Source organism: Schistocerca nitens, chromosome 8 (assembly GCF_023898315.1).
Source record: "Schistocerca nitens isolate TAMUIC-IGC-003100 chromosome 8, iqSchNite1.1, whole genome shotgun sequence".
NCBI lineage: Eukaryota > Metazoa > Arthropoda > Insecta > Orthoptera > Acrididae > Schistocerca > Schistocerca nitens.
The window spans coordinates 262,800,608-262,827,761 of record NC_064621.1 but is presented as its reverse complement, the minus strand read 5'-3'; the positions used below and the strand labels follow the sequence as shown (position 1 = coordinate 262,827,761).

The window sequence follows — 27,154 nt, the reverse complement described above, 5'->3', positions numbered from 1 at the left end:
TGAAAGAATTGAGTAGAATATGTATTTTGTATTAACAACATGCATCTGGCTCCAACATGCTGATGCAAGATGGTGCTAACTCTCCTCCCCCACTCCCCTGACACAACACAGATATACACTTTATACTTGTTATCCATCAATACTTGATTAATAATGACCTCTCTTCAAATTTCCAATCATTCATCTTATCTTGTATTCCCATTGCTCTTCTCTCCTTATGTCTTTATCAACTAGTATGCCTATAACATTTTTTTTCATTCATTTCCTATCATATTTTCTTCAGTTTGATTTTTTAGTCTTCCCTCTTTACATAATTTTAATTTTTTTCATTTCATTTATGTGCTGACTTTCATGTTCACACATTTTGCTTTTGTCCCTTATGAACAGAGACAACTGTTAATTACTTATTAAAACCCATCCACATTATTATTTTCTGTTTACAAATTTTGCACATCCAGAGAGTTAGTATGGCTGTTAAGACAAGGAAGCAATGGAATAAAATGATGAGAATTAAACATTGATAATCAGAGATAATTTTTTATTATTATGTCGATACAAAAATAAAATCCTGAGAAATTATGCAAGTTGATGCAACCTGCTCATACAAATCAGTTTTCATTCAATCAAAACACAATTGAACAAATTCTCACAATACCGAGAAAAACTTGTTCATAAATGACACCTACGATACACTGTCATGCTGCAAACAGCATCTTTAGTTTAAAATTGAAATCAGTGCATAAATGTGATGTACCTACCATCTAAAGTTTGGATTCACATGAAGCTTCTCATAAAAATTCAGGTGTGTGATAAACTTTTCACTTGGATTCAGGCAACAACCAGTTTCTGAAGACACTCCAAGGTATTAAAATGAAACATTCACTCACTCATTAGCCTATGATTATTTTCTAAATAATGTAATATAGAGTGTTATAGCTAAACAGCATATAATACTGTCATCACTATCATGTCAGAGATCATAAATATCAACCAGAACAATACAACAGCAACAACAGTGTCCATCACTTTGGATATTTCTTACAATTCAAATAGACTGGCATTTCTTATGGTAACATACTCAATATCAACAACACATTTGACATACTGCATCTACCTTAATATTCAGAGTGGGATTATACACTGTAAGAAAATCGACATCTACATTACGTACACAGATATATACAAATTTCATTCTTTCAGAGAAACATACTTAAAATGTATGTAGTCTAAAAGGAATGAGAAAGGTTACTTAAAAATATTATGAAGGAAAACTGGACTTATTTGGTGCACTCTAACTCTCAGCACAAGATGATGATACATCAATATGAGGAAAAAAACTACCTACAATATGAACTAAGAGATACAATACTTCTCTTAACATCATGGCATACAGGTTCAATAACGTAACATTATTCAAAAGAACACTGACAGGTGAAGAAAACCCTCATTACAACCCTAAAGATCTTGTGTTTAGTACAGCCTGAGTCTGTGTTGTACAGCAACTAGAAAAACTGCAAGGAATATGAGTGTATCTAAGACAACTGATTCTATTTTGTTCACAGATGTGGAGCCTTTCCAGCTTTAAAGTAACTACTACTTGCTATTATAATAATGCAGTAATATTTTCACAAATAATCTTCACAGGAGGAGAGAGTAATTGCTCTATTCTGGCACTTTGTTTAACATTAACTGCTTACTAACACACACCATCTACTTTGTGAGAAGTGTTTCATAATTCTAAACACAATAAATTTCTTATTGACTTTCCTTGTTACCAAAAACAGTGGTGACTTTATTACATGTTCCTTTTTTTCAGGTCATTTTAATGCTGCACACATTCTGATATTTAATTCATCCAGAGACCAGGAACACAGCATTAGCACTTCACTTCTACGACACCACAGTTGTACCATTTCACATTTCCATTCCATTTCATGTATGTGCGCTACCAAAATCATAATCATAAGATGGAGATTTGCCGAAAACTCGAGAGTTTAGGTGACAAGTAAACCGAGAAATTTCCATCTCATAATAGTTAGCACTGTTAAAGAGTTTTCTGAAATTTAAGTTCTGTATGTTAGGGAATGTATGTACTGTAATCAATGTTGGCACCAGAATCCTAGAATAATATCCTGTGATTTTAGAGCCACAAAAGATGTATCACTATTAAACTTATACAAAAATGAGGAGAAAAAATTGGCAATGCATATACTGAAATGAATACAATCAAATTTGCTCAAAGCAATATGGTTGCACCACAAAAAATGTAAATCATGATGACCAGTCTGGTATTTGACTTTCCTCCTTCCATGAATACAATGTTTTCAACAATATGCTGTCTAGTATAGTAATGAATCCAAAATCTTCAAGAAAATAAAGGCAGTTTTATACATAGTTCTACAATTAGTGACTGTTAATCAAATGAAGCACTGAAACTGACATCAATATAACATCCTCAAACGTCATTTATCAGCACCTTTTTTTTTCCCTCTCTTCCAGTTTTTGAGACATTCCTTTACCCTCAAATAACAATGGAGCAAAATTATGTAACAAAGTACTTCAATTAACATGAATGAAATCTATTATTGCTTGGTACAACTGCTAATTATTTAAGAATGAAAAAAAAAAACGTAACTACAAACTTTCTGCTACTGTTCGTTTTGGGCCAGTGTTACATTTTTAGAATTGTCATTTTTCAAAAGATAGCCCACAACATAAAAGAATATTCACAGACATGTACTTTCACTTTTGAAATTCAGTTTGCACTAGGAAATACCTGAAACTGTCAATACTACTATCTTACTTTCATTACACAATGAGTTTTAGTTTTCTTTTCCTGTTTGCTTGCGAACATTTCTCTGATGAACAAGTCAGCTTCCTGGAAGGGTTTAGAAAATCTCACAAGATTCTGAACATACTATCTAGCTACTTCACCATCAGTACAGTTGTTCACTTCTGTCAAAAGTAATCCTATTCCACAGATTATAAAGCAAACAACAAGCACAGCAATGACAGATAAATCAAAGTTATTGGTAGCTGAAATATGTTTGAGTAGGAGGCTTATTCAAAAAGTAAGAGTTGTTGCCTATATTTAAATGTTGGCAGCTCAGACAAATTTGCACAAATGCAGTAATTATTTACAAATCCACAGAAGCTATTGTTTTGATTCATTAGTAATCTGACATGGGTGAATGTAAATAACAATGGTTGTGAAAATTGTTACTTCTCTCAGTTGTGAAGTGTGTGCTGTAATTAAATTTGGGAGCAAAAGTATCTACAGCTGTTAAATTGATCAGAAGCTGTCTAGTTTATGAGCCTACTGTAATAAGTGGAGGGAAGATTAGACAGTGCTATTGAGACTTTAAAAGTGACAGTACAAATGTATGCAATGAAGAATAGAGTGGTAAGACCAGTATCCAGACCAATAAGAATGTGCAACAAGTTGGACCAAAAACTGCAGTCTGATCAAAGATTGACGAGTAGTGCTTACGCTGATGAGTTTCCTTCTGCAGAATCCACCATTATCTACTCCACTGTCAAGAAAAAGCTTGGATATAACAAACTATGTGCTGGGTAAGTTCCAAAAACTTTTAGCCACCACCATAAAGAGCAAAGAATATCAATCAAATAAGCATTTCTGAATTGCTACTGACAAGATGAACGATGACGAGATGTGGATTTCCAAGAGCTGTGCATAACCAGAACAACAGATAATGTAGTAGGGCTGCACAAAAATTAAAAGAATTCACCTAACCTCCTTAATCGGGTTGAAAAATACAGGCTACAGTTTTTTTAGAACAAAAAAGGTGTTTTTTGCTTTACTTAATGAGATATGGGTCAACAATTACAGCTGAAATGTACTGCCAAATGCTCACCAAACTGGTATATGCCATCTAAAATCAACAGTACAGGAAACTGTTGACTGGGGGAGTTCACACCCATGACAATATTCATCCACGAAGAGTAAAATTCATCATTTCTGTTGACAACTTTTGAACCAATCATCCTACAGTCAAGAATTTGCATTATACTGATTATTACCTCTTCCTGCATTTGAAACAGTGACTTGGCTGACAATCATTAGAGATGATGATTAACTCATGACCTCTATTATCAACTGGGTCAATTCTATGCGAAGGCACTGAAGAAGATAGTGTAACGTTAGAAAAAAATGCTTAGATGTGAGCAACAGTTATGTGGGAAAGTGAAGCAGGGTTTTAGGAAACTAAAATCACCAATGAAGGCTTTTTCTAATATATAGACTCACATAATATTTTGTCATACAAATCAAGTAGTATGCTCATATCTGTTTTACAGTTATGTTCAGTATCTAATATTGTGTTCCACTGTAAGTATGGTAATGGTTATTATACATCAATAATAGAAAGAAAGAAAGAGGTAAGAAATCTAAATGAAGCCAAAGAGTCTAAATAAACAAATGGAATGTTTCACAGAGTTAATTTCAAAATATTTTCCTTTGTTCACATTTTCAACAAAATTTTTGCAACGATGATAGCTTTTCTATAATAACAGACATACCCAAAATGAACAGAATCATACTTAACAAGTAGATTAGGTCAATTCATTCCGCTCGTAGCTAGGGAATCAAAAACTCTGACAATTTAGGTCCAGCTGTTTACTGCACAGCTCTTTGAACATGATATCAGTAATTAAAAGAACTTAAAACAGTTTGTGTGTGTGCCATGACTTTCTTAACACTTCAATACAAACAAACATTTAAATATTCATAAAGAAAGAGGAAATTTGAGTTTAACCATATAATATCACAACCAATACAAAAAGAAACTTAATTTTCTCCTTTGCTTGGAAAGGAACTGACATTGTGCTGCGTATCACACAAGGCTATGATCGCAGCTTTTCATGCATGGGTATACACACATCTTATAGATGCACAGAAATTATCATCATACTTCAGTTTGTTACTCTAACTCTATACAGCTTCTAACTAATGGAAGTAATATGGTAAAAAGTCTATTGAGAAAAAACACATGAAATGCCAGTCTAATTGAATGTAATTTTTTTTCAAATACGCTTTCCTCTTTTATTGCCCACAGGTGGTTTCTGAAGCTGAAAACTTTGATTTTCAACAGGTTGTGGTGTGGAAAGTGCATTAATATTACTTGTAATACCACCAGACAGGAGGGTTGAACCAGATGAAAAGAATTGCTGCTGTGGGTACTGTAGTTGCAATGATGAACTCTGCTGTTGATTTGATCCCCAACCTGCAATGGGAGGAATCATTTCAACATTCCAGCAAGAAACTTAACAACAACAAATGTCCACTGTAGTATCCTATTATAAGGAAACAACATTCCATCAAAGCAGAAACTACATTCACAGTCACAGACTAAAACACAACAGCTCCTGATTACACATACTAATAATTCAAGATATTTACACCATACGTGTGTGTGTCTTTTGAGGGATATACTACATTAATGTTTACCCTTAAATTAATGTTTAACCTCTTAAATGTTATACAGTTTGTCTCTGTTGATGGTAAAGAAGGTTGTAAACTAATAACAGTTTTTCAATACCAGGACTTGACCTGGCCTTCAGGTCTCAATGAGAGATCTTGTGTGCTGTATGAGTTGCTTTTATCTGCTATCCATCTTCAGGAGTCTCAGAAGTACATTACTGATATAATTCAGTTGATGCTTACTGTCTCATTATCTAGATGGGCTACTAATGGGCTACAATACCATGAGGAGAAGAGCTGTATCAGTACTTTAAAGTCTTATAGTTCACTTCACGTTGTACGACATAGAAATAATCTAGATTAACTGATTTTTTTGGCCGTTTTCTGTGGGTCAGTCACACTTATTTGTCTCACCATGTGTAAGTATGGTCAAGACACACTTTTCAAATGAAATATAAAATTGTTAACTGACAACTTTTGGCAACCGAGATCATCCTTGGCAGAAATCAGTTATCTCTTAAGACTGCACAACAAAGAAGAACATAAGTTGATGAAAGAGTCTGCCGAGGTTCCTCCTGAAACACTATTGGCATGATATGTGAAACTCTCACTGCCAGCTCTTTTCTCTCCCAGTAAATTACATTTTGAAAAAATGTGATTTTTGACAATAATGAATCTGTTTCAATGGAATTTTACCTGTCACATGCAAGTTAAGATGCCATATTGTCCAAACCTGAATATTTCCTTGCCATTAAGGAGGTAGTGGCATTTCAGGAGTGAAAGAACAAATCTCAAGTAAACAATGGAACATTTCACTGTACTATTAATTTCCTGTCTGGTGAGGTCATCCAATAGCTAGACAAAGCCATTTATCTGCACACCAACTGTTAAGTGAAAATTTGAGGCAGAAGAGTTAAAATATGTGAGAATGTTTTAAGCTATTTTCTTAACACAATGTTTTAAAAGTTTCAGAGATGCTGCCGGCCTGCTTGTCAATCTTTTCACAAAATGGGTAGAAGATTCAGGGTAGGATGGATTCAAAACAAACTTGGGGATTCCATAATATGTATTCAGGAGCTTTAGACATTATTAGGTTTAGGAAAACATGTACCAATAAAAGAAGATTGAGTCGATACATCAGCTGCTAAGTACATGACAGATCACTCATCTTGGATGTCATTCTGTTTCTGAAATTTAATTCAATGATCGGTTGCAAATGACTGTTTTCTAACATGCTCTCAATAGTGTTTTGCAAAAAGAATGTCGTCTTCCATCCAGAGATTCCCATTTGAATTCACAAAGTATCCCTGTAACACCCGCACGTTGATCAAACCTATTGGTAAGAAATATAATGGCAGGCTTCTGAACTGCTTCACTGTCTTCCCTTAATCTGTCCTGATGCAGATCCCAAAGACTAACAAAACTCAAGAATGGATCACTCAAGTGTTCTATACGCAGTCACCTTTATGGAAGAGCTACACTTTCCTAGAAGTCTACCAATGAACTGAAGTCAACCATTTGTCTTCCCTGCTACCGTCCTTACATGCTTGTTCCATCTCTTACTGCCTAGATATTTTATTAACATGACTACCTCTCACCACACCACAAATACTGCATTCAGGCATTAAAGGATTGTTTTTCATACTCATCTGCATTAACTTACATTTTTCTACATTTTGAGCGAGCTACCATTCATCATACCAAATACAAATTCTGTCCAAGTCATTCTGCATTCTTCTACAATCACTCAACGATGATATTTTCCTGTGCACTACAGCATCACCAGCATACAGTTGCCCATCATTTATGCACGTAAGGAACAGGAGTGGTCATATATGACATTTCCCCAGTGCTCTCTCGACAATACCCGTTTCTGATGAACACTCGCCATCGAGGACAATATACTGGGTCCTATTACTTACACAGTCTTCGAGCCACTCTGGGAACCTAATCTGTATGTTCAGACCTTTATAACTGTCATTAGCAGTCTCAGTGTCAAATGCTTTCTTGAAATGTAGGAATACGGAATCTGCCTGCTTTCCTACATCCGTGGTTCGCAAGACATTGTGCAAGAAAAGGGCAAGCTTAACAACTTGTCAGGAACAAATTAATCTAGTTAATAACAGCTGTCTGGTATGTGGCATTATTTTTAAGTTGTTTAGGCAGTTCTACATGGAGAGTGGCACATGTGTCTGGTGCCTCTGACACACGCACGACAGTTTATTTCCCCAAAATCAAATTAACTAAGAAAATCCGTTTATGTGATGCCCATTACATAACAAGTAACTGTGCAATGTTTTTACGGCATCTTGGCTACTACACAGGAAAATTATTACATACTTTTACTATAGATACTACATAGGGATCAGCACAATCACGTCAATTTTACCTTATAAATGATTTTGATGGTTCATTTGATGAGCAAAAGCTATTCAGAGAAAACATGGTACTACCTCAATACCAAAGTTGCTCCTCTGGTGATCTCATTAGACTCAGTAAACAAATTAATTCCTCCTCATTACTCTGCTGCCATTAGAAATATTTTAATTCTACAAACACCCCCACTTGTTCAAGTCATATACAGAAAGAGGGGCACAGAAATTAATCCACTGGACTCATATGTAGGAGAAGTGATGTTCAAGTGTTCATCCAGACATTGTGATTTAGTAAACATAAACATTACTCAGGGCTGTTCAGACTACTGCCTATGAGGAAGTATGAGAAGCGATATGGAATCGTGGGACATGTCAGCACATCACCAATCCCTCCAGCCATTATTGCCAATAGATGCATCCAGATGATGTTGCTGTTCTCTGTTCCAGAAGTTCCTCTTCCTGCCTCAAGAGGTGGAGTGGTGCCCTTTCCCAACCTCCCTACCTCAGGAAAAATCTGAGCACGAACTGCAAAATGAACCTAGATCCTTCCACATCACAGGCAGTTACACCAACCACTTGGCTATGGAGGCATATTAAGGGGAACACAAAGGATATTCTTTTTGAACAGATACAGCCAATTACTTTGCGTTCTTTTCCAGTTCAAACTCGTGTTCAGTTTCTAATGTTCTCATTGATGGAACCTAACCATTATTTTTCTTTTTTCCAGTATAACCAGCATAACAACAGTTTTTGTTGCCTTTTTGACAACCTATGATCAAGGGAATGAATCACTTCCAGAAATTATTCCCTGTGGACTTCATTTATGTTCATAATTTACGCTGAGTGTTATGCAGAACTCCAACTGGTTTTGTATTGTTTCTCAAGTATATATGTCTTTATTTATTTTATTTGCATTACTTTAAAAAGCATGAAAAAATATTTGAGAGTCTGCAATAACTAAACAGTAGTTTTTACTCTCATTTATTTACTTCTATGTAAGAATAGTTATGACACTTTTCTGGGACAAGTGATAAAAAAGTTAATGTTGTGTGGCTGTAGTTTCACTTTCCAATCATTATTTGGGCAATACTTACAGCTGGCCACCACTTTCTTAGCTCTTCGCAATCTTTTTAAACGGTCTGCTTTGTAGGCAAGATGATCGTATGGAATAAAAGCAATTCTCAAAATGCTGTACTTAATAGTTTAAAATATGAGTTTGCAGCATAAAAGTAGTGTTGTTTGCCTTGGTTTTATTAAGGTTAACCATGCTAATGGGATTATAAAAAGGTAGATCATTTTTTCCACTCGGTGTTTGCCAGGTTTTAAGTTAATCCTAATAATATATAATCAAAAAAGTCTGGATCCTCATTGACTGGCATAGAATTGTGTTCCGTGATGAGACCAATTTCGAATTGACCCCCAATGACCAGTGAACATGTGTCTGGAGATTCCCAGGACAGCTGTGTGATACCAACCTGACTGTTGCCCACCAAAATGACCCAACCACCATCAGTGATGATTTGGATTGCCATTTCATTTCATAGCAGGACCCCTTTGGTTGTCATGCATGGCACCCTTACAGCAAAGCGATACGTCGACGATATTCTATGCTCCGCTTTGTTGCCCTTCACAGCAAGCCATCCTGGGCTTCCATTTCAGCAAGATAATGCTAATCCCCACACACCCAGAGTTTCTAATGCTTGTCTCCATCCTTGCGAAACCCTCCCTTGGCCAGCAAGATCCCCTGGATCTCTCCCCAACTGAGAGCGTCTGGAGCATTAAGGGCAAGGCTCTCCAACCAGCTGAGGATTTTGACGATCTAACATGCCAAATGAACAAAATTTGGCACAGTGTTCCTCAGCAGGATGTGTAACAAGTTGATCAACCAATACTAAGCCAAATAATTGCTTGCGTTAGGGTCAGAGGTGAACCAACACATTACTGACTTGCTCAATTTGTGAAGCTCTTTTTCTTGAATAAATCATCCAATTTTTCTGAATTTTAATCACTTGACTGTCTGTACATGTACATCAAATCTACCAATTTCCATCACATTCGGATGATGCCATTGTTTTGTGCCTTTGTCTTGGATTGTATCATGGAAGTTTCAAATTGATGAGAGGGCAACTTTTCAGCCTTAAAATTTCACACAATTTCCCTCTGTTTTAGTACACAAAAATGATATTTTATTTTTAGTACTGGTGCATTTTAGCTCGGGGATTAAGTATTTTATCTAGGATGTTAGACTGGACCCTTTCTGCAGTTTGGTAAAAACTGCATGAAGAAGTGATACAAAAATGATTAGGGACAATTTTGGCGCCATTCTCTTATCCACCTCGACTGCAGAACACGGAATCTTTCGCAGCACCAAGGAATCCATATAATTCTGTGATTGCTAAGGCACATTATTTCTCATCGGACTCAGCAATATAGGATCTGCAGTTTAGTAGACTCAAAGGCATGTGCACCCTCTTGTGGACACCTATGCCAATCATCCTCGACACTAATTGACAGACAGTTGTTGTTGGTATTCAACTGTGAGAAGAAGCAACCATCACTTGCTACTTATTTGGCTATAATTGTTCACACTTTTTCATAATGTTTGCTAGCATAAATGGATAAAAGTTTCAAAGAACTATCACCTTCTGTTGATGGTAACAAATGGAGATTATATATATCAGACTGGGTGCTCCTTGGTTCACATTTCCATAACTGTTACTGGTGAAATTTCTAGCTGGCATAGCTATCACTCACGAAATTTCTAGCTGGCAATTTATAACAGACGTTGAATGTAATGGGATGAAAATGAATATCACTCATCTTTGTGATCTCTTCTTCCCTTCTGCAGTTACTATGGAGCTGACGAACTTTTGCAACTTATTTGAAAGACAAGGAATAGTAATTTCTCTTAAAGCTGAAAATCAATAATACTGCAATAATAATAATAATAATAATAATAATAATAATAATAATAGTACCCTGAAGATGCAAGTGCACATAAAAGTTTTTAAATTCACTAATGTACTGAGAATAATCTATAATATGTAGTAGTTGCGAAGTGGCCAATATATTTTACATGAGTCATATACTCCACTATTTTTCTCATCCTTTAATAACGTTATACATGCTATTTATTTTTTACATTCTTTTTAGACTGTGTTATCTAACTAGACACTACCATTTTTTTACGTTACCAAGAGTTGGGTTTAGATTTTACATATTTTTTTTTGATACATTGTAAAATTCTAAGAACTTTCTAAAGCAATGACAGAGAAATCATAAAGTGCCCTATGTAACAAGCCAACCCCATTTTCCTCAAAATGAATACTGGGAAGGGAGAGAGGGGTGGGGAGAAAGAAAATAAAAATAAAATTATGCTAAATGTAAAATATTTCCTGTGTAATTTATGTTGTAAAGTACAGCATGTTTAACTGTTCAGTTTCTTTGTAACTTAACTGTCTGCATCAACGTGAAAAAATTGAAAGCTGTTTTACGGTCGAGGGAGGATTACATTATAATTAATATACTGTTCACCAGAAAAAGTTATGGAAAAAAGTCAGTTACACTTCACTAATTTAGTGCAGCTTAATTCTAAACTGATGTTAAAATTTGCACATTAATTTTTGTTTTTAGCACTGCTGCCATTACCCGTAATTACTTTTAGTCACTAATTACTGGGCATACATACAAGCAGTTGGCAGCATTGCATTAGCATGCAGTTATTTTTCACTGCGTGAGGACGTAATTTGATTGGATGCATGTTGTGTGTGATCAGCAGCATTTTAACCAGATAACTTTATAACAATACGTGTGTGTTTTGCTGCCCTTTGAAGTAATATCATGACAACTGTGCTGTGATATACTTCCTGTTGGGAAACTTCTATTAACAGCCACATACAACAATGTCTTGCTTATCTATTACTAATGCAGACAACTTCCGGTGTATTTGCAAGGAATTGATATTTGCTTTCAGGAAGTTTTAACAATTACAACTCCAAAAGAAAAGGGCACATTTATTGTATTTTGACTATAAGATAACGGTCTAGAGTAAAAAATGGGCATCACATGAAGAACTACATCATTAATATTATTGGCCTGTCTATCCTCAGTTGCCAGTAATATTGTATTACTGATTGATTATTGGTTGTGTGCATTTATGTGGAACTGAATAAATGCTATTTATTCTGGATACATTTCACTTACTTTATTTCACTGGCCTGAAATACACACCCATCTTCACTTGAACACAGCACACTCAACTTCCATATTGTGTAATTGTACTTGCAAGCTACAAACAGTCCTGGTCCAAGCACTTTTTATGTTCAATAAAAATGTTTAGTTACTTTCTTACACAACACATACTGTAAGGAACAACAGACAAGCAATGAACAAGAAAATGCTACAACAATAACTCCTTGTAGACTATAAGTACAGTGGCACGAGATGTAAGATAACAGTGCTAAATTTAAGTAAAAATGTTTGTGTGTTTCAGGTCACTGAAGATACCTCAACAAATTGTGGCAACACACAACTGGTAAATTGAAAATTATGTTTATTTAGTTGCGAATAGGGTGATGACTTGGAGGAAGCCTACCAACCATACTAATGACTATGATTTTTGTATGTCTCCTCCCAATGAACCAAGGAGCCCCCATGAAGAAGGAAGAAACAGACTTTTACACCCTAATACATGCTTTGAAAATATAATGTAATTGGATGTATAAAAAAAATCTACACGCCAAGCAGTGGTAGGAGAACACATGTATAAAGGATTTAAATTTACAAGCTTTTAGAGCCAGTGGCTACTTCTTCAGACAGAAGGGTTGAAGGAGAAGGAAGGGGGTGGAGGAAAGGGACTAGTGAGGTTTAGAAAATGGGGAGAGTTTGAAAAAGTCACCCAAAACCCCAGGTCAGGGGAGAAAAACTGAATGAGATGAATATGAAAACTGAGTCAACAGTCTTTTTTTATCACACCATCTGGTAAGTTTCCCGTGAACCAGGATTCTGAGTGAATTTCCCCAACTCCCCACATTTCCTAAACCTCACCAGTCGTTTTCCTTCACCTCTCTACCTTCCCTTCAACCCTTCTGCCAGAAGAAAGAGCCACTGCCTCAGAAAGCTTGTAAATTTAAATACCTTTACATATGCGTTCTGCCGCTGCTTGGTGTGTAAATTTATTATCTATCCAATTACATCGTGCTAATATATGCTTTGCACTTAATCCTGTACCTAATGGCAAAGAACTTTTAGTTTCTCAACTTTCTAGAGAGGTTCTGAAAGGAGGAAGGTAGGTTGAGGTTTAACAACCTGTCGACGTCAATGTCACTTAGAGATGGAGCCCAAGCTCAGAATGTTTCAAGGACAGGAAAGGAAATCACACATGCCATTCAAAGGAACCATCCTGGCATTTGTTTGCAGTGATTTAGGGAAAACGTAAATCTGGATGGTTGGCTGCAGATATGAACCGTCACTCTCCCAAATGCTACTCCAGTGTGCTAACTACTACGCCACCTTGTTCGGTATTAGATGTTTTGATGAACTCTAATGAAATCTCAGTAAAATAGTACAATTCGAGATACAAAGACTTCTCCCAAATTATTTCTGCCTCAACTCACAAGATAACACAAAGCAAGCTCAGCAGAAATCTGGTCTGGGAAAGTAAGACAAAATTATTGGCATCACATTTAAAACATTGGAAATATCTACACCACTCTGTGAAAGTGTCGAAATTTTTTCATAGAACTATAAAATTGGAGGCGTTCTTTAAAACTGTAGATGACATTAATTAGTGCAGAGAAATAGATGATTCAATTGAAGCAATGAATATGGTGCACAGTTTAATCAAGGGCAATCATTCATCGACACTTCTTAAAGGAGTACTTTTATGCAACAAGAGCACATTACTTTCAATTCTTGTGGCCAATGCTACTAATGCAGAAGAAACTTATAAAAATGTGAGTAACATCTTGATACAAGCAGACCATATGAGATACCAGAGGGAATTTTGTCGGGATTTGAAAGTTATTGCTGTATTACACTGTCCAGTCACATTAAAGTGACCACCTGTCAAGAGCTTGAATAACAACCTTTTACAGCATGGACCACTGCAAGATGTGCAGGAAGAGTCAATGAGATTCTCAAAGGTACCAACAGGGATGTGAAGCCATGCCGACTCCAGAGCCGTGGCCAGCTGCACTAGATCCTTGGCTGATGATCCATGGCATGAACAGCCTGGTTGAGGTGGTCCCACGTACTCTTGATTGGGTTTAAATCTGGGGAGTTTGGTGGCCAGCAGAGTATGTTAAATTCATTCTCTGCTCTCCGAACCACATATGTACACTGCAAGCTATGTGACACGTTGCACTGCCATGCTGGTAGATGCCATCGTGCCGAGGAAAAACGAACTAAATGTAAGGGCGGATGGGGTACTCAAGTATAGATGTATATTTGTATTGATCCATTGTGCCTTCCAGAAGGATGAAATCACCCAGGAAACACCATGAAAATGTTCCCCAGACCATAATTCTCCCTTCTCCTGTCTAGATCCTCGTGAAGATTGTTGCAGGATGTTTGCTTCTGCCTAGACCCTTGTGAAGATTGTTGCAGGATGTTTGCTTTCTGTCCAATGGAGCATAACATATAATTCATTTGAAAAGGCCACCTCTCAACACACAGTGGATGTCCAGCAATGATACTGGCATGCAAATTCCAGTCTTCATTGCTGATGACCAGCAGTCAGCATGGATGCATAAAGCAGGTGCCTCCTGGAGGTCCATCACAGCAATGTTCGCTGAAGTCACAGAGGAGTCACTGTTAATAGCTGCTTGGTTCACGTGGCCAGTCATTGCTCAACAGTTGCACATCTATACACCAGTGCACACCTCCACAATCATCATTCACCCCTGTCATTTATATCCTGTGGTGCACGACAGTTGCCTTGGGACTGGTTTTGGATAATGTCACTTTTCCATGCGTGGTATACTTTAAACATGGTGGCATGCGAACATTTTACAAATTTGCCATTTTGGAAATGTTTCCAGTCATAGCCTGAAAGCTTATGATCATGCCCTTTCGGATGTCAGATAAATTGCTCTATTTCTGCATTATGAGAATGACTGCACTGTTTCCACATCCCATGAACAGACTTTATATACCCACCACTGCTAACGCTGCCACCTGCTATCTGTGAGTGGTTATTGCACATTGATGTCAAACATATTTGGTAGTCATATTAATGTGACTGAATCATGTATTACAACAGCAATCTGATTGCACCAATTACATCTGTATCCTGTGCAAGCAAGACAGGCAAGCTATGGTAAATACTATTCACAAACAAGTGGCCGAAACGAGTGTCAATAACTCCAGGATTAAAAAATGTTATACAGAAACTACTGATAGAGTCAAGTACAGCTACGTTTCTGGCATTACATATAAAATTATGTCTTTTGAAGACTCTTGTAAAATTTGTAAATGCAGATGTCCCTGAATTCGGAAAATGTGCTAAAGGAGAAGATGAAAAAAAGAACATGGCAACACTTTAAAAATGTTTTGAACGATTTTCTGGGAAACTTTAAAGCAGAAAACTTTAAGCAACTTGTGTATGAACTAATGCACTCAGATTACTAGGTGAAACCCAACATTTCATTAAAAATGTGCTTTTGCAATCACACCTGAACTACTTCACTTAAAATTGCTACGGTGGGAGTGAAGAGCATAGTGAGCACTTTCATGGATGTTCTGCTGATTGAGCAAAGGTAGCACAGATAATGAAGTGCTGCCAGTTAAGTAATCTCTACTGGTTGGAAAAAAAAAAAAAGAAGAGAGGACATTTCCACAACACAGTACCAGAGGTAAGCCAAAAAAAGAACACTCTTACATATCTGATTTTTTCCATTATATATTTTCTTGTGAGATACTGCAAAAAACATCATTTCCTCAAAAATAAGAGCTCTTCAATTACTTAATATAATTTTTGTGTATTATGATACTAAAAAGAAGTAAAAAACATATTCTTTTTAATACATAGTGATTAGTTTCATCAACTCAGTGGTGTGTACATTGCCGCCTATCGACCGTATTCGGCCAAAAACTATGCCACAGCAGAAGCGAGTTGCAACAGAGCAGGCCACAGGCAGGCAAGAATTAATTTAAGTGTTGCAAAGCAAAACACAGTCATCAGGCATTGCAAACCAGAGCCAGCTGGGTGCGGTACAGCCACAGCCAATGCTGCAATATGCTAGTGGAAAAATGAAAGCCTTTCCTCACTTGCCACCACATAATTGTTTGGACTAGGTGCCTAAGACCTAAACAAACACAGTCATTCATGTACTAAAATATTCTCATCTTAGTATCACAGCCTACACCACGAGCCTGTTAACAACCAGAGCGAGATCCCACAGTGCAGTAAAGGGTCTGCTGTTGGACCATAGAACGGGGCAGCCTGCCCTGAGTCATAAGAGCAGTTACGGGCGAGCAGAGATTTGCCCACTGGTTGGATGGAGGTCACGGCCGCCTCCATGGTATCATAAGCTTCGCTGCCATCACCGTCGCTGACAACGGCATCAGAATAATAGCACATTGCACTGTCAGCAATGCCAGAAGTCTACTGTTTCACATGACAGGCCACTGGACACTTCCACAAAGTTGTTCCCAACTTACTATGACTGAGGGCTGAAATAAAGAAGTTAATTCAACAAACCTACTGTCTTCCTGAAGGCTCATCTCACTCTCCACAGGTGACAATTCATGGGTTATCTAACAATGGTGCCAGATCGCTGACTTCGCCTTTTTAGAGTAACATCTATACCTACAGCCTATGGTACGATGAATCCAAAAATTTTGATTTTATTTTGGTCATGGAGAAAAGGTTTGACAGTCATACATTTTATAATGTAGATTTTATTGCAAACAGAGAACCAGTGGACTTGCCTAGTTTTAGAGGTAGTGGAAGTCACAATTGGTTAGTGCCAGTTAGAAGTGCACATGTAACCTTGAGGGCCACTCAGTGTCATGTATGGAATCAGTTCCAGTATATACTACCACGTGGGAAAAAATATATCTACAAACAAAGATGATGTGACTTACCAAACGAAAGCGTTGGCACGTCGATAGACACACAAACAAACACAAACATACACACAAAATTCTAGCTTTCGCAACAAACGGTTGCCTCGTCAGGAAAGAGGGAAGGAGAGGGAAAGACGAAAGGATTTGGGTTTTAAGGGGGAGGGTAAGGAGTCATTCCAATCCCGGGAGCGGAAAGACTTACCTTAGGGGGAAAAAAGGACATATGTTTGCTTGTGTCTGTATATGTGTGGATGGATATGTGTGTGTGTGCGACTGTATACCTGTCCTTTTTTCCCCCTAAGGTAAGTCTTTCCGCTCAAGGGATTGGAATGACTCCTTACCCTCTCCCTTAAAACCCACATCCTTTCGTCTTTCCCTCTCCTTCCCCTCTTTCCTGATGAGGCAACAGTTTGTTGTGAAAGCTTGAATTTTCTGTGTATGTTTGTGTTTGTTTGTGTGTCTATCGACCTGCCAGCGCTTTCGTTCGGTAAGTCACATCATCTTTGTTTTCAGATTTTTTTTTTTTCCCCATGGGGAATGTTTCCCTCTCTCTCTCTCTCTCTCTCTCTCTCTCTCTCTCTCTATATATATATATATATATATATATATATATATATATATATATATATATAAAAAGAAAGATGATGAGACTTACCAAACAAAAGCGCTGGCAGGTCGATAGACACACAAACAAACACAAATATACACACAAAATTCAAGCTTTCGCAACAAACTGTTGCCTCATCAGGAAAGAGGGAAGGAGAGGGAAAGACGAAAGGATGTGGGTTTTAAGGGAGAGGGTAAGGAGTCATTCCAATCCCGGGAGCGGAAAGACTTACCTTAGGGGGAAAAAAGGACAGGTATACACTCGCACACACACACATATCCATCCACACATACAGACACAAGCAGACATATTTAAAGACCAAATATGTCTGCTTGTGTCTGTATGTGTGGATGGATATGTGTGTGTGTGCGAGTGTATACCTGTCCTTTTTTCCCCCTAAGGTAAGTCTTTCCGCTCCCGGGATTGGAATGACTCCTTACCCTCTCCCTTAAAACCCACATCCTTTCGTCTTTCCCTCTCCTTCCCTCTTTCCTGATGAGGCAACAGTTTGTTGCGAAAGCTTGAATTTTGTGTGTATATTTGTGTTTGTTTGTGTGTCTATCGACCTGCCAGCGCTTTTGTTTGGTAAGTCTCATCATCTTTCTTTTTAGATATATTTTTTCCACGTGGAATGTTTCCCTCTGTTATATATATATATATATATATATATATATATATATATATATATATATATATATATATATATATATATATAAAATAGAGGGAAACATTCCACGTCTCCGCACAAGGAGCAATATATATATTAATGGAGGGAAACATTCCACGTGGGAAAAATATATCTAAAAACAAAGATGATGTGACTTACCAAACGAAAGCGCTGGCACGTCGATAGACACACAAACAAACACAAACATACACACAAAATTCAAGCTTTTGCAACAAACTGTTGCCTCATCAGGAGAGAGGGAAGGAGAGGGAAAGACGAAAGGATGTGGGTTTTAAGGGAGAGGGTAAGGAGTCATTCCAATCCCGGGAGCGGAAAGACTTACCTTAGGGGGAAAAAAGGACGGGTATACACTCGCACACACACACATATCCATCCACACATATACAGACACAAGCAGACATCTGTCTTTAAATATGTCTGCCCACGTGATTTACCAACTGACCTGCCTACACTGTGACGCATTCTATGTGGGAATGACCAGCAACAAACTGTCCATTCGCATGAATGGACACAGGCAGTCAGTGTTTGTTGGTAATGAGGATCACCATGTGGCTAAACATGCCTTGGTGCACGGCCAGCACATCTTGGCACAGTGTTACACCGTCCGGGTTATCTGGATACTTCCCACTAACACCAACCTATCCGAACTCCGGAGATGTACATTTCCTGATCCTTCTGTCCTGTATAGCTGTCAAGGAGTAAGGCAAAATCTTTGTCCGCACAAGGAGCAATCACACGTTCATCAAAGTCTTTCACTAGTCTTTTCTCCATTTTTCCTGACGCACTGCAATTCACAACGACATTCGGCGTTTGCGCAAGTACCCTATTCACCTGTTGCTGAACTTGCGGTCCAAATACACCAAACATAAACAAAATGTAAGTAAAAGAAATCCTGCTTTGTTCAGAGCATATTGTATGGTATAACTATGTGAAGTGGCATGCAGCTGGTCTACAGTACATTCCGTGTCGCCTTCTCCAACTAACGATAACGTGTGGGTCAATTTCATTTCATAGTTAAAACCGGACTGATCTGAGTTGATAATATATGCGTCTTCATACTGTCGGAATCTGATGTTAGTTTCTGTAACAAACTTCTTGGAACACTCTAAAAGTTCTTCCAGTTTATTCGCGTAGTTCTTGCTTACATATTTCGTAATCTTCCTGCTCGTAATTTTGTATTTTCTTTTGAACGTGACAAGCCAATGAGATGAAGCCGATTTGTTTAGCATAACGCAATCCCCAAATCTGTAGGTTTGTATCATGCACTGCACTTAATTCATTTCTGGCTTTAATAAATTGTCAGTATACATGGTTTTCTAGTTCACTGAACTTCTGTCTCCGGGTTCCACCTCGTTCCACGACTTCTTTGCAATATTTAATTGTGCTTTTTTCCTCCATCCCTTTAAATTTCTTAAATTTATTTGTTACTTCACTCCATAATCTATCTTTGTGTCTTTTAATTGGTTTGGACAGTAACCTGTATTGGAGCATTTCCTTCATGTAACCCAAAGAAATACCATCAGATTGAAGTCATAGTATTTCCTCTTAGTGTTCTTCGTACAGATCATCAAGAATCACATCATCTGGTACATACAGCCCCGCAGCAATCAGCAAGGTATCATCACCACCACACGTACCGTTTATCAACAAATGTAAGAAATAATCATACAAATGTTCAACAATCGTTCGATCCCTTAAGGAACTTTCCGATTCCTTACAGTTCGGAAAATATTCATTGACCTTGTTATTGAAGTCGCAAGCTATATTTGCTGGATTCATATTGCCCACGGAATACATCTCATGTATTTACTGCATTCTCGTCCAAAGTAGCGAACAGTCAACTGCCAGCCAGGGAGCCTTGAAGCAGAAATACTCTCTCTTCCGTGCGCTGTAGTCGACTGACGTCTTGTGTAAGATGTTTGTTTAGGTGTAAAGTCCCCATACTACGGCGCAGTTACCTCGCATCGGATGGATGGACGGACAGATAATAATTGTCTGAAAATAAAAAATCAAACTTTTCACTTGAGGGAAGAATTGAACCAAGGACCTCTCGTTCCACAGCTGCTCACGCTAACCACGGGACCATGGCGCTCCTGAACACAGACTATCCTTGATGTTGCCTATCTTGTGCATGGACTACTCAGTTTGTATATTTTGCTTATTTTTTTCATAGTTCCACACAATGTTTTGCAGACAATATAAATTGTTTCAGGGGTGGACAAATGGGACATGTAAGGAGGCAGTGCCGTCAGCCTCATGGTGATGTGAATAAAAGAAGAGAAAATAATAGTTTTAGAAGCAAAGGGCCAGGGAAGTATAGGGTGTTAAATATAGCGAGAACCCCAGGTCCAACTATGGTCATTCGCAGTAAGATGGGATGCTACAAAATCGTATGTGGAGATGGATAGTGCATACGAGGAATAGTAGGAGAAATGGGTTGTAGGATGGCTTGAGTCCAGAGACTGGTTTGATGCAGCTCTCCATGCTACTCTATCCTGTGCAAGCTTATTCGCCTCCGAGTAATTACAGCAACCTACATCCTTCTGAATGTGTTTCGTATATTCATGCCTTATTTCCCTCTACGATTTTTACCCTCCGTGCTTCCCTCCAACACTAAATTGGTGATCCCTTGATGCCTAAGAACATGTCCTACCAACTGATCCCTTCTTCTAGTCGAGTTCTTCCCAATTCTATTCAGTACCTCCACATTAGTTACACGATCTACCCATCTAATCTTCAGCATTCTTCTGTAGCTTCTATTTTCTTCTTGTCTAAACTATTTATCATCAATGTTTCACTTCTGTAAATGGCTACACTCCATACAAATACTTTTATAAAAGACTTTCTGACACTTAAATCTACACTCGATGTCAAAAAATTTCTCTTCTTCAGAAACACTTTCCTTGCCATTGCCAGTCTACATTTTATATCCTCTCTACTTTCACCAACATCAGTTATTTTGCTCCCCAAATAGCAAAACTCATATACTACTATAAGTGTCTCCTTTCCTAATCTAATTCCCTCAGCATCACCTAATTTAATTTGACTACATTCCATTATCCTCGATTTGCTTTTGTTGGTGTTCGTCTCACATCCTCCTTTCAAGACACTGTCCATTCTGTTCAACTACCCTTCCAGGCCCTTTGCCGTCTGTGACAGAATTACAATGTCGTCAGCAAACCTCAAATTTTTTATTTCTTCTCCGTGGCTTTTAATTCCTACTCCAATTTTTTTTGGTTTCCTTTACTGCTTGCTCAATATACAGACTGAACAACATCGGGGACAGGCTGCAACCCTGTCTCACTCCCTTCTAAACCACTGCTTCTCTTTCATACCCTCTCGACCCTCGTAACTGCCATCTGGTTTCTGTATAAATTGTAAATAGCCTTTCGCTCCCTGTATTTGACCCCTGCCAAAATGGTTCAAATGGCTCTGGGCACTATGGGACTTAACTTCTGAGGTCATCAGTCCACTAGAACTTAGAACTACTTAAACCTAACTAACCTAAGGACATCACACACATCCATGCCCGAGGCAGGATTTGAACCTGCGACCGTAGTGGTCACGCGGTCCCAGACTGTAGCGCCTAGAACCGCTCAGCCACTCTGACCGGCTTGACCGCTGCCAGCTTCAGAATTTGAAAGAGAGTATTCCAGTCAAAAGTTTTCTCCAAGTCCACAAATGCTAAAAACATAGGTTTGCCTATCCTTAATCTATCCTCTAAGATAAGTCGTAGGATCAGTATTGCCTCATGTGTTTCCAACATTTCTACGGAATCCAAACCGATCTTCCCTGAGGTCGGCTTCTACCAGTTTTTCCATTCATCTGTAAAGAATTCATGTTAGTATTTTGCAGTCATGATTTATTAAACTGATAGTTCAGTAATTTTCACATCTGTCATCACTTGCTTTCTTTGGGATTGGAATTATTACGAGGGTCACTCCAAAAGAAAGGCACACTATTTCTGTAAAAATACAGTTTTCATTCTGCATATGTGAAAGTTTTACAGTGCGTAGATACATCCTTCCTTCTTCGTTTTCAAACTTAGTTCAACCTCTTCCCGTGAGTGGTGCCATCACAGCATGTCTTCAAGATGGCTGCTACACTTGACGTTCGTCAGACGCAATGTGCTGTCATAGAATTCCTGTGCTGTGAAAACGAGAAAGTGAGAAACATCCACAAGAGATTGAAAAAGGTGTCTGGAGATGCTGCTGTCGATTGCAGTAAAGTTAGTCGGTGGGCTAGCAGGTTATGTGATGAAAGCAGGCACGGCAATACTGAGGATTGTCCTCGCAGCAGCAGGCCTCATACTGCACACACTCCAGACAATGTGCAGAGAGTTAATGAATTGGTGACTGCTGACAGACACATCACAGTGAATGAATTGTCCAGCTATGCTGGGATAAGGGAAGGAAGTGTTTGCAGAATACAGAAAGTGTTGGCATTAAAAAAGGTTTGTGACAGGTGGGTCCCCATGATGATGATAATGCCTCACAAAGAAACAAGAAAAACGGTATGCAGCGAACTTTTGGAACAGTACGAGAATGGTGGAGATGAATTTCTTGGAAGAATTGTGACAGGTGATGAAACTTGGCTCCATCATTTTTCACCAGAGACGAAGAGGCAATCAATGGAGTGGCATCATGCAAATTCACCCCCCCCCCCCCCAAAAAAAAAAGCACCACACCTTCTGCTGGAAAAGTTATGGCTACAGTGTTTTTCGATTCCAAAGGATTCTTGCTTGTGGACATCATGCCAAGTGGAGCCACCATAAATTTTGATGCATATGTGGCGACAATGAAGAAACATCAAGCTCGACTGAGTCGTGTTCGACCACATCGGCAAAAGCAGGATGATTTTCTGTTGCACGACAATGCACGGCAACATGTCAGTCAAAAAACCATGAAGTGAACACACAACTTGGATGGACAACACTGAAACACCAGCCTTATAGTCCTGACCTGGCTCCATGTGACTATCACCTCTTTGGGAAACCGAAAGACTCTCTTCGTGGAACAAGGTTTGAAGATGACGACTCCCTTGTGCACGCTGCCAAACAGTGGCTCCAACAGGTTGGTCCAGAATTTTATGTGCAGGTATACAGGTGCTGGTTCCAAGATGGTGTAAGGCATTTGAGAGGGATGGAAATTATGTGGAGAAATGAAAATACTGTTCCTAAAGGATGTATCTACACACTGTAAAACTTTCAAACATGTAGAATAAAAGATGGATTAAAAAAAATAGTGTGCATTTCTTTTGGAGTGACCCTTGTATATTCTTCCTGAAGTCAGGGTATTTCGCCTGTCTCATACATCTTGCTCACAAGATGGTGGAGTTTTGTCAGAGATGGCTCTCCCAAGGCTATCACCAGTATTACTGTGGTGAAATGTAAGGAATATGACCCACATGGTACATATTGTGTCGAGTGGGGGATAAAGATGTCACACTGTTACGATTGGTGGACATAGTCTTTTGCCTGGATATTGTTAAATTTACATAATATGTAGATATTGTGCCACACATGAGTGAGGGCTATAACATGATTCTAGGATTAGATTTCTTATATCAGCAATGTGCCATAATCGATCTTTGGCAACTTAACAGATAAATGTTTCAGTTAGGTGAAGCCATTGCCATTGTAGAGGGTTGCAGAGGGGGAGGGGGAGGGGGGGGGGGTCTGGCATGAAAGACGAACCGATTAAACTGTTAACTATCACAAAAAGACCTGATTCACATGACTGTGTACCTAAGGGTACTGGGAAACCACTTTATGTCTGTTTGAGTCTAGCTTGCATGTAGGAATTTTGCATGTGGTGGAACTGTTAGAAGAGAATGAAGTATAAGATCAGGTGAATTGCTTATTTAAAAGAAGTACTGTATGCATATGAGAAATAAAGGGTGAAAAGAAGGTACCTGTTTTTATAGATAATTTTAGTGCAGAGGACTTGCTAATATAGATATCCTGGAAGAAGAAAACTCGAACACGAGGGGTGTCAGCCACGGACAATTGCCAAATGCCATTGCAACTGCATTACGAGGAAAAGTGGAGCACCTAGAGGGATGCAATAGGGAACACATGGAAAAATTACTTTTGGAATTTATTTTATACAAAAGGATAATTATCAGCTATGCATAATACACAGCACCGAATACCAATGGGAAATGGAATACCAGTCTAGCACAAACCATACAGAATACCCAAGAATTTACAGCCAATTTTGGAGGAACTGATCAATCAATAGCTGAAAGATGGAATAATTGAAGGAAGTAATAGGGCATGGGGGGAAGAATAGTCGCTGGGCCAAAAAAATTAATGGATGGAATGCAAAAATGTAGGTTTTATTGTGATTACAGACAAATAAATGTGAAAACCGTAACACATGCCTATCCTTTGCAAAAAATCACACAAACCTTGGATTATGTAGGACAAAGCAAATATTTTTCAACAATGGATTTGCCGAGTGGTTGCCACCAGATAGAGGTTGCATTGCACGATTGACACAAAATAGTGTTTTCAACACCCTGGGGACACTACCAATTCAGAAGAATGCCATTCTGATTAAAAAGTGTACCTGCAATGTTTCAGAGATTGTTCGATGGAGTACTCAGAGGGTTAACACCATGGCAGTGTTTAGTGTATCTTGATGATATAATTGTCTATGGGAGTGATACTGAACAGCATACACAGCCATTAAGGAAAGCATTTTTAAGGTTAAGAGCAGCGAAGTTTACATTGAGTGCAGAAAACTGTAATTTTGTGAAGAAAGAGGTAGCATACCTAGGTCATATCATAAGATGGGGTTAAGACAGACCCAAGATTAATTAGAGCTGTACGTGAATTTCCTGTACCAGAATCTATAAAGGAATTGCAATTGTTCTTGGGATCCTGGAACTATTACCACCGGTTCGTAAAAGGATTTGCGGATATTGCCAGATCATTGACACAATTGTTAAAAAAGGATGCTCAATTAGTGTGGTCAGAAGAGTGTCAGCATGCCTTCAAGGAGATAAAAGAAGCTTTAACATTGAGTCCAATGTGTATATTTTCAGATTTTAACAGAGAATTTGTTTTTTCATGTGATGCATCAAACCTTGCACTTGGCTGTTTGTTGTCGCCGGAGAAAGAGGGCATAGAACATCTGACAGCTTACACATTAAGACAATTAAATTCTTGAGAAAAAAACAACACAGAAAAAGCTGTTAGCCTTATTTGTGGAATCACATATTTCAAATGTTATCTTTATGGTAAGAAGTTCAGAGTAACAACAGATCATGCAGCATTAAAATAGCTGTTGGGATTAAAGGATCCTTCTGGTAGGCTGATGTGATGGGCAGTAAGAATAAGTGAATTTGATTTGAAAGTCGCACATAAACGTGGGAAGAAGCATGGAATTGTAAATGGATTAAGTAGAAAAGTAGCAGTTTTACACTTTGGGGGTAATGAGCATAAGCAATGGCAAACTGGACAGAGAGAGGATGACAAATGTAAGCAGTCACAATTTTGTATGCAGCATTGGTCGCTATGAAGAGAAACCAAGTTGGGACCATGGGTGGTACCAGCGAAGCTAAGGAATAGTGTGCTACCAAGAAGCTCGTTATCACTTATTAGGGGGGCATAGAGGTTGCAGATCTATAAACAGAAAAGTAGTGTAAAGGTATTAGTGGAGGAATAGGCGGACAGACATAAACCAGCACACACAGAAATGCATATAGTGCACAGTACCATTGCAGAGGTTACCTGAAGTATTAGCATCATTTGAATTTCTGGGGATCGATGTTTTAGGTCTACTCAATAAAACACCCGAAGGGAATAAGTTTGTACTCAAAATCATTGATCATTTTTCAAGATACACTGAAATGGTCATGACGCCAAACCAGCAGGCGGCAACAGTGGCACAATCACTTGTGAATAATTGGTTAACGAAGTTTGGAGTGCCTGAGACAATAGCAACAGAACAGGCAACAAACTCCATGTCACATCTATTCAAGGAATTGTGTAAGTTATTGAATGTGAAGAAGTTAAGGACCAGTCCTCTCCATATACAAGCCAATCGAAGAACTGAAAAACCTATAGGACTATCAGGAAGATGTTTGGATACTACGTTGACTCACATCACATCAAGTGGGATGTGTATTTGAAGTACATTTTTTCTGCCTGTAACTCAAAACAGCATAAGGACACAGGATTATCGCCACATGAAGTAACATATGATCGTAAAATGCTAGCACTGTTCAACATATTGAAAAAGAAGAAATGGAAGACTGGAGAGTCTGTTAAGAAATTTGCCAGAGTGATTAAGGAAATTTGGAGTAAAGTACAGAAAGCAAATACACGAGCACTGGAGGAACAGGAAGAAGCAGTGGGCCTACGGCAAGAACACTGGAGTATAATGTTGGTCAGCGGGTGATGCTATCAACTTTGTATATGCCGAAGGGAAAGACAAAGAAGTTTCTTGACAAGTATCAGTGGCCACACCAAGTGGTACAGAGTATGTCGCCAGTGAAAGCCAAGATTCAATCGCTGATAAGGGAGTCCAGCAGTTATTCCAGGGATAAGAGATGTGGACTGGAAATGGAGAGTGGGGAGAAAGGTATTTGGAGATAAAAATGAGGTTGTGAATGAAATAGTAATGAGGGACCCGTATGGATTAAGGCCTGGAAGATAGTCTTTCATATTTTTTAAGGTTGCATATAGATTTAGTGTAATTAGTATAAACAGATGCAGAGCAGCAATGAGTTGAAGGGGGAGGAAAGTGATTGGTAATCCTGCTCGTAGGGGAGGTGCAGATGAGAGATGATGCAACTCATAACGGGACTACTGATCTTCGTTGGAGTGGAAGCATTACGGAACCAGCAACTGGGAAGGGGAGTGCTGTTCACCAACCAGAAGATGTATTGATCACCAGTCAGTCATTGCTGGGTGATAAAGGTGGTATTCAATGCATGGGAGATGTGTAATAACGAAGTGAGAAGAT

General features: G+C 38.4%; 1 protein-coding gene across 2 annotated transcripts in view; it reads right to left on the bottom strand.

Moving 5' to 3' along the window:
* Window positions 1–523: 523 nt before the first annotated feature.
* The window catches only part of LOC126198499 (nuclear pore complex protein Nup58-like), a 141,625-nt gene continuing 114,994 nt past the window's right edge, over window positions 524–27,154 (bottom strand). For both annotated transcript variants that reach the window (XM_049934874.1, XM_049934875.1), the window contains exon 8: window positions 524–5,243. In XM_049934874.1, the coding sequence (XP_049790831.1) occupies window positions 5,044–5,243 (200 nt within the window). In that variant the 3' untranslated portion in view covers window positions 524–5,043. The remainder of the gene's footprint in view (window positions 5,244–27,154) is intronic.